This window comes from Equus asinus, chromosome X, assembly GCF_041296235.1.
Source record: "Equus asinus isolate D_3611 breed Donkey chromosome X, EquAss-T2T_v2, whole genome shotgun sequence".
NCBI lineage: Eukaryota > Metazoa > Chordata > Mammalia > Perissodactyla > Equidae > Equus > Equus asinus.
This window is the reverse complement of record NC_091820.1, coordinates 110,827,448-110,846,601: the sequence shown is the minus strand read 5'-3', so window position 1 is coordinate 110,846,601 and position 19,154 is coordinate 110,827,448. Positions and strand designations below refer to the sequence as shown.

General features: G+C 41.1%; 1 protein-coding gene across 2 annotated transcripts in view; it reads left to right on the top strand.

Moving 5' to 3' along the window:
- STEEP1 (STING1 ER exit protein 1) overlaps positions 1-19,154 on the top strand; it is a 45,765-nt gene that overhangs the window by 3,545 nt on the left and 23,066 nt on the right. Inside the window, exons 3-7 of one of the 2 annotated variants that reach the window (XM_014857543.3) lie at positions 11,195-11,236; positions 12,834-12,972; positions 13,783-13,872; positions 14,473-14,565; positions 15,767-15,859. In XM_014857543.3, coding sequence (XP_014713029.1) covers positions 11,195-11,236; positions 12,834-12,972; positions 13,783-13,872; positions 14,473-14,565; positions 15,767-15,829 — 427 coding nt within the window. In that variant the 3' untranslated portion in view covers positions 15,830-15,859. Of the gene's footprint in view, positions 1-11,194; positions 11,237-12,833; positions 12,973-13,782; positions 13,873-14,472; positions 14,566-15,766; positions 18,088-19,154 lie in introns of those variants that run through there. The other variant, XM_014857542.3, reaches the window with a different exon arrangement.

The following is a 19,154-nucleotide window of genomic DNA, read 5'->3' as shown; positions in this document are numbered from 1 at the left end:
CTAGGAAGTGGATCTGTGAAGATGAATAACGTACTGTCCTTACCATTAAAGAGCTCATGGCTCAGTGACGGAACGGGCTCCCCATTGTGATATGATAAAATACTGGCGTGGTGAAGAGAAGGCCATAGGAAAACAGATGGGAGTGGGTCATCCTGCCTGAATGGTGATCAGGAAAGGCACCAAGAGATGGTGACATTTGGGTTTGGTCTTGAACTAGTATTTCACCAAGTAGGTGAGGGGGAATGAAGAGCATTCCAGGTGGAGGGTATATGGAAGCATTAAAAGCATCAAATGCGGTGTGCTTGGGAAATTTGAATAGTCCTTTGTGACTAGAGCCCAGGCTACTTTCCAGGAAGGGGTTCATGCATCCTGGGGTGAGACGGAGTAAAATGCTGAAGTAGACAAGTTTGGACTTTATCTGTAGGCAATAGCCATCTCCTTTTTTTAAGCAGAGGAGTAACATGGTTAGATCTGTTTTAGATTTGGGAAGCCTTGGTGTATATGGGGAATTGAAAGATGGGAAGATAAATTACATAGAAAGAGTGTGGAACAAGAAGAAGACAGGACTGAAAATATAGTTCTGGGAAACATTGACATTTTTTTAAAAAGCAGACAAAATAATTGGAACAGAACCAGGAGAACCTGGTGATGTGGAAAACAGGAGAGGAGAGAGTTTCAAGAAGTATGTGTATGGTGGGGGAGGGTAGTCATCAATAGGTGCCAAATGCCACAGAGAGGTCAGTCCTAGGGAATTAAAAAGTCCATCCATTCATTCTTCAAATATTTCACTTATTGAGCTCCTACTACATGCCAGGTACTGTCCTAGAAGCCTGGGATATACTAGTGTATTAGTTTGCTGCGGCTGCTATAACAAAGTACCACAGACTGGGTGGCTTGAACAATAGAACTTAATTGTCTCATGGTTCTGGAGGCCAGAAGTCTGAAGTCAAGGTGTCCATGGGGCCATGAGGGGAGGGTCCTTCCTTGCCCCTTTCTAGCTTCTGGTGTTTGCCGGCAATCCTTGGCATTTCTTGGCTTGTAGATGCCTCACTCTCATCTCTGTCTGCATCATCATATGGCCTTCTCCCTATGTCTCTGTTGCTGTGTTTCTTCTCTTCTTCTTATAAGGACACCAGTCATATTAGATTAAGGGCACAGTCTACTCATTTACATGACCTCATCTTAACTAATTATACCTGAAACGACCCTCTTTTCAAAACCACATTCTGAGGTTCCCATAAGGACATGACTTTATAAGGGACACTCTCTAACCCAGTACAACCAGGAAACAAGCAAAGAACCCTGCCCTTATGGAGCTGATATTCTACTGTTGAACCAGAAAGAGGTACAGGCTGACATGTAACTGTGTTTATTTAAGAAACCAAACTGTTATCAGCCCACACTAGTGAAGAGTTAGAAACCGCTGCTAGGTGACATTCAGTCGCAAATCAGGCATCAAGCACCATTGTGACAACTGGGCTTCTGGAATTGTGCAGTTGAAGAGAAAATTGGTTATATACAAGATACAGCCAAGGGTGCAGATTATAAAACTTACGAAATTCACAAAGGAAGGCCCTTCAGGAAGCATCGGGGAAGCACTCCATGATGGTACATAGCAAGGTTTAGAAATAATGTGCCCTCTCTGAAGCTAATCCATTCTCTTGTGCTTTTTCTCCTTTCATTAACCTTTATTTAGGTTTCTGATTTTGAAAATTATCAACTATCTTTAGGCACACTTAAATATTTATTATATATTGTTGTGTACATTATGTAACTATATATAACATGTATATAATAGTATTATATATTACATATATTAAATGAACATAGGTTGTTCAGTTAATACAGAAAGTAATCTAACAACACAACCAGGCCACAGGCTTCTATGGCACTGTAAGACAGATGCCCTCACCTCTAGGCCAGAAAACTGGGTGGCCCTAGGCTGAAGTAGAAACCCTGGAATCTAATTAGCCTGATCCTGGAAGTGAGCCAGCTTCAGGCCCAGCCTGAAGGCCGGATGTTGCCTAGGCCAGTGGCCTCTGGCCAGGTAACTCTCTTGGGCCACAGCATTCCTAGTTTACCAACAAGGCATGGTGAACTTCCCCTTTGGTTGACACAGTTCCTGCTCTAATCGTGAACAGGCTTTCCAAGGGCCCACTCTAGTGTGCTCCCGTGCTGGCCAGGGTGGAATTTTGGTCTGCTCTTACCCTTCCTCTTTAGCCAGCTGAGTGTGGGAACACCAGTTACTGAAAATATAGCAGTCTACCCAACACATGCCCTGGAGCCCATCACTTTGCACCTCTAAAGTACCTCCATTCTATTCTAAATTCTATTTATTTCCATTCTAAAGTGCCTCTCCTTTGGCACTGTCATTTCCTAGTACTCTCTTGCCCTCATGCACCACTCCCCCAGTTGCTACTCCAGCAGGGGCTTTTCTCTGCCTCTTTGTTGACCACGCCTCCCTTGATACTGTCTCCTTCCTTGATTTCTGTGAAGCTACTCTTGTGATTCTCCTTCCACTTCTTTGGCTTTTTCAGTCTTCTGGATTCTTCTTCTGCCTGCCCCTTAAATGTTGGTATTCTCCAGGGATTTTGATTTTGACCTTGATTTTATGCCCTCTCTCTTTATACTCTCCTTGGACATTCTTACCACCTTTCATGGCATCAGTTACACTTATATGCTGATGACTCACAAAATCTAGATCTGCCTACATTTCTCTCCTGTGCACGAGCTGTATGTCTGACTGCCTACTCTACCTCTTCACCTGATGTTCTACCTCAGATCCAGCAGGACTAGGGCCAAACTCATCATTTCTCTAATGTGGAAAGCACAGCAGATTGGTTCACTGAGCACCACTTCAACACTCTTCTATTATACCTGCCTATATACTGGTGTCTGTAAAGTTAGGGCACGTGTTCCAGCTTCCCTCCCCAAAAAAACCCCCTAAGATTCTGAGTGGGACTTAGCTTTTGCCAAGTAAAAGGGATGGAAGTAGAAGTTGTTGGGTGGGGCTTCTAAGGAAGGCCCTTTTGACTTTTCTGTCCTTATTCCTTCCTGCACTTTGGAAAATGGACATGATAATTGGGGCACCAGCAGCCATCCTGGGACTGGGAAGGAAAAGCCACAGGAATTGCAGAGCTTTTGCCATGCTGTCCTTGGGTCTTAGCCATTGCCAGGCACCACCTTCCTCTAGACTTCTTTTACGTGAGCAAACTCTTGTGTTGAAGCCACTGCAGTCGGGTCTCTGTAACTATCAGCCAAACACGATTCTTTTTCCTCCTCCTACAATGACACCACCGTTCATGCAGTGGCCCAAAGCAGAAATCTGGGAGCCAGTCCTCTCCTCATCTCATCCATCCCCGCCCCCACCATCCCCTACACATCCAGTCGCTCACCGTGTACTGTCAATTCTACCTTCTAATCTTTCTCGTGGCTGTTCAGCCCTGCTACACTGCCATCATTCTGGTACCCAACATCACTTGCTTGGGCTGTTGAAGTGGGCTCTTACCTGGTCTTTTTGCCTCTAGTTTTGCTGTCCTCCAGTCTGTTGTCTACTACCTGAATGATCTCAAATGCACATTATGTCAGTCTCTTGCTTTCCATGACTCTTCATTACCTATAGCAGTGCCTTTCAAACACTTTTAGACAGCGAATCCTTTCTTTAAATGAAATTCTTACCAGAAGTATGGAAGCGGGAAGCTTCTCTGATTGGGGAAGAATGGAGCCCAATCCATTAAGGACTCCTCCTCTTCCCCTATCTGATTTCATTTAGGGGTCATTGTGGGGCACAATTTAAAAAATCCTGATTAGCAGGGTAAAATCCAAGCCTGAAGGCTCTCTCTGATCTGCCCTTGGTCTACCTGTTCATCCTCATCTGCTGCTACTCCTTTGATTTTTTTTTTTTAAACTACAAACGTTTATCATCTCACATGGTTTCTGTGGGTCAGGAATTCAAGAGCAGCTTAGCTGGGCGGTTCTGGTCTCTCGTGAGGCCGTGGTTAAGAGGTCAACCGTGGGTGCAGTCATTTGAAGTCTTGATTAGGGCTGGAGGCTCCACTTCCAAGGTGACTCACTCGCATGATTGGCAGCTGAGTGCTCACTGTTGGGGAGAAGCCTCAGTTCCTCCCCACCAGGATCTTCCATAGGGCTGCTTGAGTATCCTTGTGACATGGCAGCTGGCTTCCCACAGCGTGGGTAATCCAAGAGAAAAGAAGGCAGAAGCCACAATGTCTTTTATGACCAAGACTCAGAAGTCATACACCATCATTTCTACAGTGTCCTATTGGTGTCACAGGTCAGCCCTATTCATTGTGGGAGGGGACTATACAAGGGTGCCAGTCTCAGGGGGCAAGGATCATCGGGGGCCACCTGAGAGGCTGGCTACCACAACCAGGGGGAATGTTTTGTTTTGTTTTTGGCTGTCCCTATCTCACATTTTCCTAGAGATTAAGGGTAGGAAAAAAAAGCAAGGTCAGTTAGTCGAAATATCTAGCTCATATTCATCACTGCTTTATAATCATACCACTTAAAAGCCTTGTCTCATTTGCATTAGAGTCTCAGTATCTCAAGATGATGAACTTTTCGAGGGCAATAACCCTGCCTTATATTTCTGAAGCCCTTAGGATATCTGGCCTGATTCTCGGCACATAGTTAGGAATAGATACATTTTTCTAAACTTTACAAAATCCCATTTGTCATTGGTATTTGAAGATTAACTCATTGGGAAATATACAGCCCCTTTTATTTGATATTCCTGTGCTTTGAAAGCTTGGGTTTATGAGATTGGCTGACTTCAGGATTCTAGAAGTCAGTTGTCTGGTGAATCTCTCCCTTCAGGCTGAGGTTGGATTTAGAGTCCCAGTAGAAACCAGATGTGGTACACAGAACCGAAAATATTGCTAGTGCCCTAGTCCAGTGATGTTAGCGAATTGAGCACGTTTGAGATAAGTGATATTTGTAAGTGGAGAGGCAGAAGGTTAAAGATGGTGGAGAGCACAGACTTTGGAGTTACAGTTCAAGCAGTGCCACTTTGTGACTTTAGGCAAGTCACCCAACCTTTTTGGGCTCCCGTTTCCTTATCCCTCAACTGGGAAAATAATAACCATGTGTTGTCAAAGAGCAATTGGAAGTCTCCTACAGTACCAGAAGGACCATAAACAGTTATAATGACTTTGGAAAGCACTTTGGCAACATCCAGTATAGCTAAAGATGCACATAATGTATGTCTCAGCAATTCTATTCTTCAGTGTACCCTGGCGAAATGATTCTCCAGCCTGGCTGTGTTAGAACCATCTGAAAGAGTTTTTTAAAAACTCCTGATGCCTCAGCTCCACCCTCAGAGATTTAATATTTTTAGTTGAGATATAATTCATATACCATAGAACTCACCATTTTAAAGTATATAATTCAGTGGTTTTAGTATATTCGTAAGGTTGTGCAGTCATCATCACTATTTAATTCCAGAACTTTTCATCGCCTCCCCCCCCCACCCCGAAACAAACCTTGTACCGGTTAGCAATCACTTCCTATTTCCTTCTCCCCCAGCCCCTGGCAACCACTAATCTACTTTCTGTCTCTATGGATTGGCCTATTCTAGATATTGCATTAAAATGGAACCATAAATATGTAGCTTTTTGTATCTGACATCTTTCATTTACTATGTTTTCAAGGTTCATCCATGTTGTAGAATGACTCGATGCTTTATTCCTTTTTGTGGCTGAATAATATTCCATTGTATGGATGCACCACATTTTGTTTATCCGTTCATCAATTGATGGACATTTGAGCCGTTTCTATTTTCTTTTTACTATTATGAGTAATGCTGCTGTCAACCTTTGTGTACAACTATGTGTGTGAACATGTTTTCAGCTGTCATGGGTGTATACTTATGAATTGCTGGGTCATATGGTAACTATGTTTAACCTTTTGAGGAATTGATCGAGTGTTTTCAAAAGTGATTGCACCATTTTACATTCTTGCTAGTAATGTATGAGGGTTCTAATTTCTCTGCATTCTTGCCAATAATTGTTATTGTCTATCTTTTTGAGCATATCTATCCTAGTGTGTATGAAGTGGTATCTCATTGTGGTTTTGATTTGCATTTCCCAGATGGCTAATAATGTTGAGTATCTTTTCATCTGCTTATTGGTCATTTGTGTATCTTCTTTGGAGAAATGTCTGTTTAAATTCTTTGCCCATTTGTTTTTTAAAGATTTTATTTTTCCTTTTTCTCCCAAAGCTCCCCGGTACATAGTTGTGTATTTTTAGTTGTGGGTCCTTCCACTTGTGGCATGTGGGATGCTGCCTCAGCGTGGCCTGATGAGCGGTGCCATGTCTGCGCCCAGGATCTGAACCAGTGAAACCATGGGCCGCCGCAGCGGAGCGCACGAACTTAACCACTCGGCCCTGGGGCCGGCCCCCTTTGCCCATTTTTTAATTGGAGTATTTGTCTTTTTTGCTGTTGAGTTGTAAGAATTCTTTATATGTTATGGATAGTAGTCCCTTATTAGATATGTGATTTGCAAGAATTTTCTCCCATTCTTTGGGTTGCCTTTTCACTTTCTTGATGGTATTCCTGGAAGCACAAAAATTTTAAATTTTAATCAAATCTCATTTATTTTTTCTTTGATTGCTTGTGAGTTAGTGTCATATCTAAGAAACCATTGCCTCAAGTCTTAAAGATTAACGCCTATGTTTTGTTCTAAGAGTTTTATAGTTTTAGTTCTTACACCTAAGTCTTTCATCCATTTTGAGTTAATGTTTGTATATGGTGTGAGGCAGGTATCTAAATTCATCATTTTACATGTGGCTATCCAGTTGTCCCAGTGCCATTTATTGAAAGACTATTCTTTCCCCATTAAGTGGTCTTGGCACCCTTGTCAAAATTAATTAACCATATATGTATAGGGTTATTGTGGACTCTCAGTTCTATTCCGTTGATCTATATGTCTATCCTTATGCCAGTACCACTGTGTCTTGATTACTGTACCTTTGCGGTAAGTTTTGAAATCGGGAAGTGTGACTCCTCCAACTTTGTTCTTCTTTTTCAAGATTGCTTTTGCTGTTCTGGATTTGTAATTCCATGTGAATTTTAGGATCAGCTTGTCAGTTTCTGCAGAAAACCCAGCTGGAATTTTGATAGGGATTGTGTTGAAGCTGTAGATTCATTTGAGGAGTATTGCCGTCTTAATAATATTGTCTTCAATCTATGAACATGGGATGTTGTTCCATTTATTTAGGTGTTCTTTAATTTCTTTCAGCCGTGTTTTGTAGTTTTCAGTACACAAGTCTTGCACTTCTTTTGTTAAATTTATTCCTAAATATTTTATTCTTTTTGATGCTATTATAACTGGAATTGTTTACTTAGCTTTGTTTTTGGATTGTTCACATCTAGTGTATAGGACTACCATTAGTTTTCGTATATCGATCTTGTATCCTGCAGCCTTGCTAAACTCGTTTATTAGTTCTAATAGTTTGTGTGTGTGTGTGGATGCTTTAGGGTTACCAAATATAAGATCATGTCATCTGCAAATAGAGATGGTTTTACTTTTTCCCTTCTAATCTGAATGCCTTTTATTTCTTTTTCTTGCCTAATTACCCTAGCCAGAACTGTCAGTATAACGTTGAATAGAAGTGTTGAGAGTGAATATCCTTGTCTTGTTCCTGATCTTAGGGGGAAAGCTTTCAGTCTTTCACCATTAAGTATGACGTTAGTTTATGTCAGTTAGCAGATGTGGATTTTTCATAGATGTTCTTTATCAGGTAGAGGAGTTCCTTCTATTCCTAGTATGTTGAAAGAGCTTTGAATTTTGTCAAAAGCTTCATTGCATCTATTGAGATGATCGTATTTTTTTTCTCTTTTATTCTATGATATGGTGTATTGTATTGATTCAGCTTTTTGTATGTTACACCAATCTTGCATTCCTGGGATAAATTCCACTTGGTCATGTTGTATAATCCTTTTTATATGCTGCTGGACTTGGTTTGCCAGGTTCTTTTTGAGGATTTTTGCCTGTGTATTCTTAAGCAATATTCATCTCGAGTCTGTTGTTGTTGTGATATCTTTGTCTGGTTTTGGTATCAGGGTAATGCTGGCCTCATAGGATGAGTTGGAATGTGTTCCTTCTTCTTTTGAAAAGTTTGTGAAGCATTAGTATTCATTCTTTGAACTTTTGCTAGAATTCACAGTGAAGCCACTGGTCCTGGGCTTCTCTTTGTGCAAAGTCTTTTGATTACTAATTTAATCTCTTTACTTGTTATAGACTATTCAGATTTTCTATTTCTTTTCCAGTGAGTTTTGGTAGTTTGTGTCATTCTGTCGTTCTAGGCATTTGTTTCATCTAGGTTATTTAATTTGTTGGTGTACAGTTGTTCATAGTATAATCTGATAATCATTTTTATGTCTATAAGATCGCTAGTACTCCCTTGATTTTCCAAGTCCTAATAACATTAGACAATTTGTAATTCTCTGAATATGAATATGCTGTGCTGTTTTGCCTTTGCACATGGTATTCCCTCTGCCTGAAATACCATTTTCAATCAGGACCGTTGGTTTGAACATCACCTCCTCATGAAGCCTTCCACGACTGCCTCAGACTGACTTGGTGCTTCCACCTCTGTGTTCCCATTACACCGTATACATTCATCCATTTAAGATCTTACCTCTGCGATTACAGTTTTCCTCACTAAACTGAAATTCTTTTAAGAATTCATTCAGCCAACATTTATGGCATGTCTACTTTGTTTCCAGTACTTTGCTCAGCTCTGGGGATAGAGTGGTGAGACAGACAGGTGTGGTCTCTGCTGATCTCTGATCTCATGGACCTTACAGTCTACTGGGATGACAGAAAAATAAAGTAATTATGATTATGGAAAGTCGTATGAATGAAACAAAAGGCTCATAGAGAATCGCATGAGAACCTCCTCGCAAAGGTGGTCAGGGAAGGCCTCTATGACTAGGTGATATTTGAACTGAGATCATGAAAGATGAGAATGGGACACCCTTGGCAAGGTGGTGAGAAGAGTATTCCAGGCAAAGAGAAGAGCATATGTGAAAGGCCAGAGGTGGGCAAGCACTAATGTGTTCAAAGAATGGAAGGATGACCCGTGTGGCTAGTGCGTGGTGAGGCAGGGAGGGGACGTGTGCGGTGAGGCGGGGGCCCAGTGCTGTGCTCAGTCATTGCCGGGAAGGCCATGGTAAGGAGTTTGCATTTTACTCTAGCTGTGTTGGGAAGCCACTCTTGCCTCTGTTTAGAGAATGATTTGGAGTGAGACAGTAGCAGAAGCAGATTCCAGAGTAAGCAATGAGAATTTTTATTTTAGATATGGATTTAGAGGGAGGGAGGCCTAAGTATCATACCCACAAACACGATTGATTTGGCCACAGGAAATCTAAAATTTTCACATGGGGAGAAAAGTCAAAGACAAACGTCAAACTAGGGAAGAAATATTTGCAAGGCCCCTTAACATTTGCAAGTCTCCTTAATAGAAAATAGACAACTCATTAGATAGTCTGAACTGACAGTTCACCAAAAAAGAAAATACAAATACCTATTAAATATATAAAAAGATACCTATCTTCACTCTTTAAAAAAAGAAGCGCAAGTTATGAGATCACATTTTTCGCGTGCCAAATTGGCAGTAATGCATTTTCATACCATACTGTGTTGTTGAGACCATAAGGAAACAAGAACTCTCATTGGCAGTGGGAGTGTAAATTGGTTCAAATTCTCTAGAGAGTGGTTTGGCGATATCTATCGGAATTTAAGTGGATACTTCTAGGAATTTATCCAACAGATAAAAGACATTTTGGTTCATCCATACAAAGGAATACGATGCAGCCCTTATGAAAAATGAAGCAACTCTTTGTGAATTGATTGGGAAAGATCATGCATATATATTTTAACCAAGGTACATTTTTAAGTGAACAAAAAAGTAGTGTAAGTTATACTTCATTTGTCTAAATAGGAAAAGAAAAAAATATATCTTTTCGTTATATACCAGTAAGAATTCTTTGTATATACACCAACTATCTCTGAGATGAACAGAAGAAGCCAGAAACAGTATTTGCCTCTGGGGAAGAGAAGTGGGTGGATGGAGGATGAGTGGGGAAGATAGTTACTTTTCATTTTATAGTCTTATGTATACTGTGTGCATATATCACTTATTAAAAAATTGAAACAAACAAGGGGAGAGGAAGTGAGGAGACCAGTCAGAAAGTTGTCCAGGGACTACAGTCGTAGTCCAGGGAAGAGTATACTGGTGGCCTGGGCCAAGATGGTGGCAGGAAGTGGAGAAAAGTAGACATGCTCAAGATCTTTTATTTTTTTTAAAGATTTTTTTTTCCTTTTTCTCCCAAAGCCCCCCAGTACATAGTTGTATATTTTTTAGTTGTGGGTCCTTCTAGTTGTGGCATGTGGGATGCCGCCCCAGCATGGCTTGATGAGCAGTACCATGTCCGTGCCCAGGATCTGAACCAGCGAAACCCCGGGCCGCCGAAGCGGAGCGTGGGAATTTAACCACTTGGCCACAGGGCCGGCCCCTGAAGATATTTTTTTAGAGATAAAACCCCCAGGATTTGCTGATGAAGTAGGTGTGGGAGATGAGGGAAAGAGAAGAATCAGGACGAGTCCCAGGTTTCCGTTAAGCAACTGGAATGGTGGAAGAGTCTTTTTATCTCTGGGTTGCTTATCGAAGGCTGTGTGGGCTCTTGAGCTTGAATTCAACCTATTCTGCTTCCTAACTCTTTGACCTTGGGCAAATCATGTAATAGCTTTGTACTTAGGAGCCATCATCTGTAAAATGAGAATGATAATCTGACCTACCTCACAGCATTGTTGTATGGATTAATCAGTTAATACATGTTCACTTTAGAACAGCTCCTGGCACATAATACAAGCTATACAAGTGCTTGCCACTGTTATTATTGTTGTTGATGTCATTGTTATTACTGTGACCATAACTACTGCTGCTCCTCTTGCTCTGTCAGGGAGGTGCCTGACCCATGTTAGGGGCTCAGTAAATGCTTATAGAAAGAAGGAATGCTTTAAAATTAATACATGTTCAAACTAATGAGTTAATCTATGAAATGAAAACCTTGAAAGGCCATTTTTAGCATTTGAAGAAAAGAGAGAATGAGGTTGGTGATTTATGAGATTTGTTCATATCTATTTTTTACCTTCTGTTTTCTGTGCAGGCCTGAAGGCATTGAACGACAGTACAGGAAAAAGTGTGCAAAGTAAGTATTAACAGTGTAGGTTTCTCCGAGCATAAGCAAGTAGAGGCAGAAATGTGTTAGGGAAAGAATTATTTGGATATGATTCTCTGTTATGTCTTTATTCTTATAATCTCAACTGCCTTCAAACTTCAACTACACAAATATCGATATGCTGCTCGAAGAGAATAGTGAACGTTACGTCTCTGACCAGCTGGCACCCAAAATGGTTTTTTTTAACATAGTATAATTTTTTAAATTGAGATGTAATTTAGATATAATAAAATTTGCCCTTCTTAACTGTACAATTTGATGAGTTTTGACAGAAGCATACAGTCAGTCACACCAGCTCTCCCATGATACAGAACATTTCCAGTACCCCGTGTGTCCTTTGCAGTCTGTCCCCTTCCTCACCCCTCGCCCCTGGCAATCACTCATCTGCCTTCTGTCACTATGGCTTTGCCTTTCCTAAAATTTTATGTAAATCCTGCACTGTGTGCTCTGCTACATACAGTATGTATCTTTTACGTTCTTTTACGTCTGGTTTCTTAGCATAATGCTTTTGGGCTTCATCCAAGTTGTTATGTTTCTCAATTGTTTGTTCCTCTTTATTGCTGAGTAGTTGTCCATTGCGCCACAGTTTGTTGAACTGTGAACTGTGAAAGGCATTTGAGTTATTTCCGGTTTGGGCTGTTATACGGAAAGCTGCTGTGAACGTTCTAGTATAAATCTTGGTGGGAACTTGTGTTCTCTCTTGGAGTGGCATTGCTGGGTCGTCTGGTCCATGTAACCTAGCGTGATTTCATCCAGACCTCTTTATAAAGCCTATTATAGGACCACAGACCCAAGAAATTTAGTGTTGTTTAAAGCAATTTATATATATATATATAATATATATTTTTATATATATTTCTAGGTTTAGGTTGTTAATAGTGAGACTATTAAGCTATAGTAAATTTAATCTTATTGATGTAACTACAGCTGTGTCTTAGCCCTCAGAAGACTCAGACTGGGAGAATTAAAGCAGGGAAATGGCTAAGAATGCATTTTAGTTCACAGCCACACTGGATTCATTCTGTTACTTTTATCGTATCTTATAGGGCTACTTCATTTAGCTGAAAACGATAGTAAAAATGACCAAGCAGAGAAACTATGGCGATTACCACAGGGTGTAGTTTGCTGACCCCCTGCAGTGGAGTCTTTACACTGCCTCTTGACACTGCTAAAACAAAACCAAACAAAACCCCCAAACCAGTTACCCAGACTTCTGGGAAGAACGGCAGCAGTTTTAAGTGGAAAGCAGGAGCCAGCATTTCTCAAACTTGCCTAACAGTAAGAATCACTTGGGGTGCTGAGGAAAATGACGAATTATTCCCAGGCCTCACCTCCGAGATTTGCTGAGTCAGGGTCTTCTTGGGGAGGGACCTAGCAATCTGATCAGCAATTTCAACAAGCACCCTCAGTGATTCTTATCAAGTAATTTTGGGAAACACTTGGAAGAGCTAATCATCCGTTTGTGCCACAAACACAAAGATGCCCAGAGCCCGAGCACGCTTTGCGAGTCACTGTTTTGGGGATTTGGAGTCTGAGGCCTCCCGGAGACTGAGTCTGCTGTTTGCAGGTGTGGACTGCCACTCTTCTACCAGTCCCAGCCGAAGAATGCTCCCGTGACCTTCATTGTGGATGGAGCAGTAGTCAAGTTTGGCCAGGGTTTTGGGAAAACAAATATATATACTCAGAAACAAGAGCCTCCTAAGAAGGTAATTATCATCGAAGGAGACAGACTGGTTAACATAGCTACAGATTTAGCCTGAAATTTTTAAGTAGGATTATAGTGCATGAGAAACTGCCCTTTATGCACGCATTCTTCCTTAAGAGAATGCCATTTTGTGTATAAGCAGATGTTACAGAATCGTAACATCTATTATGTGTTCTTTTTTCTTTCCTACAGCTGTCCTATGAGTAAAGCTAGAAATTGTATGGTTTTGGGGCTGGCCCCGTGGCCGAGTGGTTAAGTTCGCACGCTTCTCTTTGGCGGCCCAGGGTTTTTGTTGGTTTGGATCTTGGGTGCGGACCTAGCACTGCTCATCAGGCCATGCTGTGGCAGTGTCCCACATAGCAGCACTAGAAAGACCTACAGCTAGAATATACAACTATGTACTGGGGGGCTTTTGGGAGAAGAAGGAAAAAAAAAGATTTACAACAGATGTTAGCTCAGAACCAATCTTGAAAAAAAAAAAAAAGAAATTGTATGGTTTTTATTCACATTTATTTCCTTTGAAATTTCTTTTTTTTCCAGCATGACCAATTAAAAAGAATGAATCAGGCTAATTTTTAAATATACTTTAAAAACTCTTGATGACAAATGTTAGAAAAATATAATGCAAATAAAAACATTGGCATTTTTAGATATGCCAGCCTGTCTCAAAGAGGGGATGTCCCTTCCAACAGCCCCTCCCCACCCCCCGACACCCGGGCAAGTGCATTCACGTCCCCCCAGCACACGCACCCCCACGACTCCCAGAGCCTCTTGTGCTGAACTAGTCTGATTCCTCTTCCTGCGACTCCAGGTGATGATGACCAAACGGACTAAAGATATGGGCAAGTTCAGCTCTGTCACTGTGTCTACTATTGATGAAGAGGAAGAGGAGATCGAGGCTGTAAGTGCTTCTGCTCTCAAGGGGATTGGATTGGGGGGTGGCAAAAGGAAAGGGCACTGTAGAACTGAGCATCTGAGTAGCAGAATAATGAGAAACTTTGCTCGCAGGCCTTGCTCTGCTAGTAAGAAACTCTGTGACACGGGGCTAGTTCCTGTTTCCCTGGATCTCAGGGACAACTGTAAAATGAGGACCAGGGAGTTGGACTAGATCCGTGATTTTTTTCATACTGTTTTTCCAGATGCCTTAGGGGGCAAATCCCTCACCCCTCTTCAGGTTAAAAACTACTGGACTCGACGATTTCAGGTCCCTTCCAGTCCAGCTCTGATGGTTTGTGAGTCTGTCCTTAGCACTAGCAGCAATTACCTTTATGGTACTTCACGATAATGATGTCTACAGAGAGGTGTTATCTGTTATTTTAAAAATGGTTTCGGTTGGAACCTGAACTCTCCTGGATTATTGAAAAGCTGAAGAATTGAGTGGGAACAGAGGCCTGCCGTTTTAGTAATAATTTCATAGTTGAGTTGTATAAATTGCCACTTAAGGTCTGTTGTTATTCAGTGGTGAGACTGCTGGTTTAAGGACACTTTTTTTTCCCCTCAGAGGGAAGTTGCTGACTCGTATGCACAGAACGCCAAAGTTATTGAAAAACAGCTGGAGCGCAAAGGCATGAGCAAAAGGCGGCTGCAAGAGCTGGTGAGTGGCCTGGGGTGGCAAGGTGCGGGGCTTGACTATTTGGATTTCTTGGTCTGAAAGACCCGCCGGCCGTCTGGAAAATCCTGTGGGAGTTCTGTCGGGGGTTACTGTTGTAGTTTGCTGCCAGGCATCTAACCCTGGGCTGTGACTGTTGTTATACCCTGCTCCGGAGTAGTGCTCATAGGATGTGGGCCCTAAATTATAGTACTTGTTTAGCTAGTCCTAACTAGAATCATATTTAAATCTGCTACTTGTGGTCCAAGATCAGGAGTTAAAGATTCGGATTCATGGACACTGTCCCAGGAGGTGATGGCGTACGATAGTGCTACATTGGCAGGACCAGGACTGGGGCTGGTCATTGCCTCTTAAAGCACTGGTACCACCACCAATTTCTGCGTTATTCATGGGCTCATCGTCGAGTGTGCACATCTGTATATGATGGTGCCTGCATTTTTGTTTTCTTGATGATAATTTACTTAGGATATTTCTTGAATATCAGACATCACTGCCTTGGTGCCTCATCAAAAGGGATACCAGTCTATTCTGGTGACTGTGGAGGACTTTTCCCTGACAGAGGTGGTGGGTCTGGGGAGCTGCTTTACCCTGCCATAGTGGTCTAGAGCCGTGCTTATCAAATTTTCTGAGATGAAGGACCAGTGCTTTCTTTTTTCTTTAAATTTCCTATTTGTCAAGAACAGATTTGTAATTTATAAAATGCAGTAAAAATGAATTTGCCTCAATTCTTCTTATTAAATTATTTAATTGTTACTCTGTCAAATTGCTATAAAAATTCCTAAAAGCTTACTCTCAATTTTTGTGCATATCTTGCATAGTCCACAGAACTTGGAATAGCACTGTTCTAGAACAGTGTTTACTTCCTATTCTGCCAGACTAGGATACTGGTGTGTCACGATGTTGAGTCCCTTGGCCCGTCAGGGGTCTTGGGGCTGCAGAATCGCCTTAGGCCACAGCCTTGTGTATTTACCCCGTTTTGCCATACAGATAATGTCATTTTCTGTGTGTGCCATAACATCGGAAAGATTGGAAAGCAGTGGCTAGAGATTCATAACGATTTTAGAGCCACTATTCTAGTTTGTATACTAAATAAGCATTAAGGGATAGTGTTTGGACAGTTAGAATAAAGAAGGAAAATGAGAATTTTGTGTCATGTATTGGAACATATACTTTTCTTCCTCTCCAGGCTGAACTGGAAGCCAAAAAAGCGAAAATGAAGGGGACCTTGATTGACAACCAGTTTAAATGATCAGGACCTTTCTCGGAATCCAGACTGGAGGCAAGCATTTAGATCAGGAGGAAAAATAACTTTTTTCTTGACTACATGGACTGGTTCCTACCTTTATGTCCCAGCAGAAGGCTTTACGTTGCTTCCCATTGATTTTTCTACATTCAGTGAGGTCTTTGAGTCCATCTGACCTGCTTTCTAGAGGTGGATTTTTCTAAATCTTTCTGCATATAGGTCTTCTGTACTATTTTTTGTCCATTTGATGTAAACTTCTTCAGCTGTGTATAAACCCTATGAATAGGTCAGTGCTTGAGTATCTCTAGTTTCTAAAGTAGCTTTTCTTATTCCTTTTTCAAAGTTAATAAAATGTTTAAAGATTTTTGAAAAAAATATTATGATGTGTCACAGAAAAAAAGCACCCTGAATTATATTTAAAGTTACAGCAAGTCAGATCCTTTTAAGTGACTCTGTCTTTATTCTTAGACTACCAGGTATTGGCTATGGTTTGAATCTCTCTACAGTCAGAGAAAATCCATAAAAAGCCAGAATCTGCATAAAGCTTCCTTTACTTCAAATATTAAAGCTATAGGTGAGCCAGTAAGATAGCTCAGTTCTGAATGAAAATGGGGTCTCAATAAGCAACCCAAGGGAGCTGTCATCCTGTCAGGCAGCTAAGAGTGCTGCTTCCATGTGTGGGTGCATGGGGGGGACATCATAGAGTAAGAAATGAGACTGAGATAAAAGTGTCTGTTGGGTATCTCTTATTCACATTTGCTACTTGTGGAGGAGTGTTATATATAAATATTTGAGTGCCATGCTGCGTCGGTGAGATCAGTATGGAGTGTTTGCATCCATGTTTTTATCTGTCCAGCTGTGTGACAAGGTATTGGGGCAGAAAGGATGTTTTAACCTCCTTGTATTATATACAGTGGGTTGTACTTACTAGGTGCCCAAGGCGTGTATGTGAGGTGCTGTTGTGAAATAGCAGCATGTTTTTCTTGGCTTTTTTCCTGATTTCCTTATTTGGAAGGAAAAGTAGGTTGGAGTTGGGGTAGATGTGAGCTAGCGAGAACTGGAAGAAAGAGGGGTGGGGGTCCTGGGAAAGCCTGGGGTGGGACTGTGTTACCATCTTCCCGGTTATTCTCCTGCATCCCATGAGGTCTTTGCAACTGAGTCTTCCTCTCCACCTCGTTTTCTCTCCTCCTTCAGAGAGAGAATTAGGCATCATGTGGGTAACCAACCATAACCTCCTCATGATTCCTTGACCTCAACTCCAAACAATGGCCTTCACAAACTTCACTCCACTTTAGCCACAAACTCCCCTGACCACAGCCCGGATGTCGTCTCCACCACCTCTGAAACCCAATATTCTATTCTCTGACCACAACCTCCTATCAAAGCTACTTTCATACACTCACTTCCACTAAACCTGTTTTGTTTTTAGATTTGAAGGGTGATTATTTTATTAGTGGTAATAATAAAAAATAGTAGTATTGATAATGATAATAATACTAGTTACTTTTTATTGAGTACTTACTGTGTGTCAGGTGCCATGAGAAGCACTTTACAGGTGTTATCTTACTCTAAACAAGACGATAATCCTATAAAATAGGTTTACCTATTATCATTCTCATTTGACAAATGACTACTCCGAGACTGAGAGTTTCATAAATTTCCCAAGATCCCATAGCCAGTAAGTGATAAAGCCAGAAATCTGACTGTAGAATTATGCTGAACTGCTTCTCCTGTGGGATTTTTGAAAATATATTATTGAGAACAGACCACAATTTCATTTTGAGAAACCAAATAAAGTGCAATGTAAAGACACTTGCCTAGAGGACCCGCTGTAGCAAATGTATGGTTATTTGTCTGCATATTTTCTGAAATATCTGTCCTTAGACGCTATTCCTGAACCATTTCAACATCTGGTTCAAATTATGCATTTTGCTTCATCGTTAAGACTGCAAATCATTATGTCATTAGCACCAAGCAAGCATGTACTCTTCGTTATGTTTTATTCTTTTGCTGAAATAGTTATTAAACTAACATGACATAGCGTCTCTATTCTCTGTATTTACTTACAGTATTTTAGCCACAAGTACAGTGTTTTAATGTTAGTAGAAAGAGGCGTATTGAAATTTTGGAGAGTCTTATTCTATTTTTTGATGGTTTTTGCAAATTATCAACTGTGATAAAATAGCAAAATGTTTCCACTGTAATAATTGGTGATATTTGGAATTGTCATTATTAAGACAAATTAAAAAGCTTTTTAAAAACTAGCTTGTGTTGACCATTCTAGGAGCCTTACCACTGTGGACTACTTCCTTTCCTTATGGAAAAATCTTCCCTTTTTCATTTCTCTGATGTGTTATTCTGCTGCTTCTTCACCTGCCTCCTCCTCTTTTGCGCTCAGTTTCAGCAAAGTACAGTCCATTACACTTGAGCTTTTAATATTCTATATTCCTCCAGGAAAACAAAAAGCATCACTTACGCTACGGTAAGCTAACCCTGTTTTAAATGTCGTGGAGCCTTGATCCTCCGTTTTCTCCCGGTGGTGGGGTTCTACCACCATCTCTCTTCCTTTTGACTCAAGCTGACCCTGTGATTGATGGTCTGAATTCCTCTCACCAGCACCTTTAACTCTTCCTACCTTGATTTTTTTATAAACTTTAAAAAAATCTTTTCAATAATTCATATTTATAGAAAAGTTCCAAAGATAGTACAGAGTTCCTATATGCGCTTCGCTCTGGTTCCTGTAATGTTAACATCTTATGTAATGCTGTGGGCTGAACAGTGGCCCCCTCCAAAATTCCTGTGTGGAAGCCCTAACCCCCAATGTAGTGGTATCGGGAGACGGGCCTTGGGGGGTAATTAGGTTTAGATAAGGTCGTGAGGGTGGGACCCTCATAATGGGATAGTGCCCTTGTAAGAAGAGACCAGAGAGCTTGCACTTTCTCTTTCTTTCCCTCCATCATGTGGAGGTACAGCAAGAAGGTGGCCATCTGCAAGCCAGGAAGAGAGCTCTCACCAGGAACCGAATCAGCCAGCACTTTGATCTTAGACTTCCTAGTCTCTGGAACTGTGAGAAATAAATGTCTACTGTTTAAGCCTCCCAGTCTATGGTATTTTGTTTTAGCAGCCATAGCAGACTAAAATCTGTATAAAACCGGAGGACATTGGTCAAAACTAAGAAATTAACATTGGTACAATAACATTAAACTACAGGCTTCATTTCGATGTCACCATTTTTTCCACTAGGTCCTCTTTCTGCTCCAGGATCCTGCATTGCCTTCAGCTGTCACGTCTCTTTAGTCTCCTTTGATCTATGACAGTTTCTCAGTAGTAT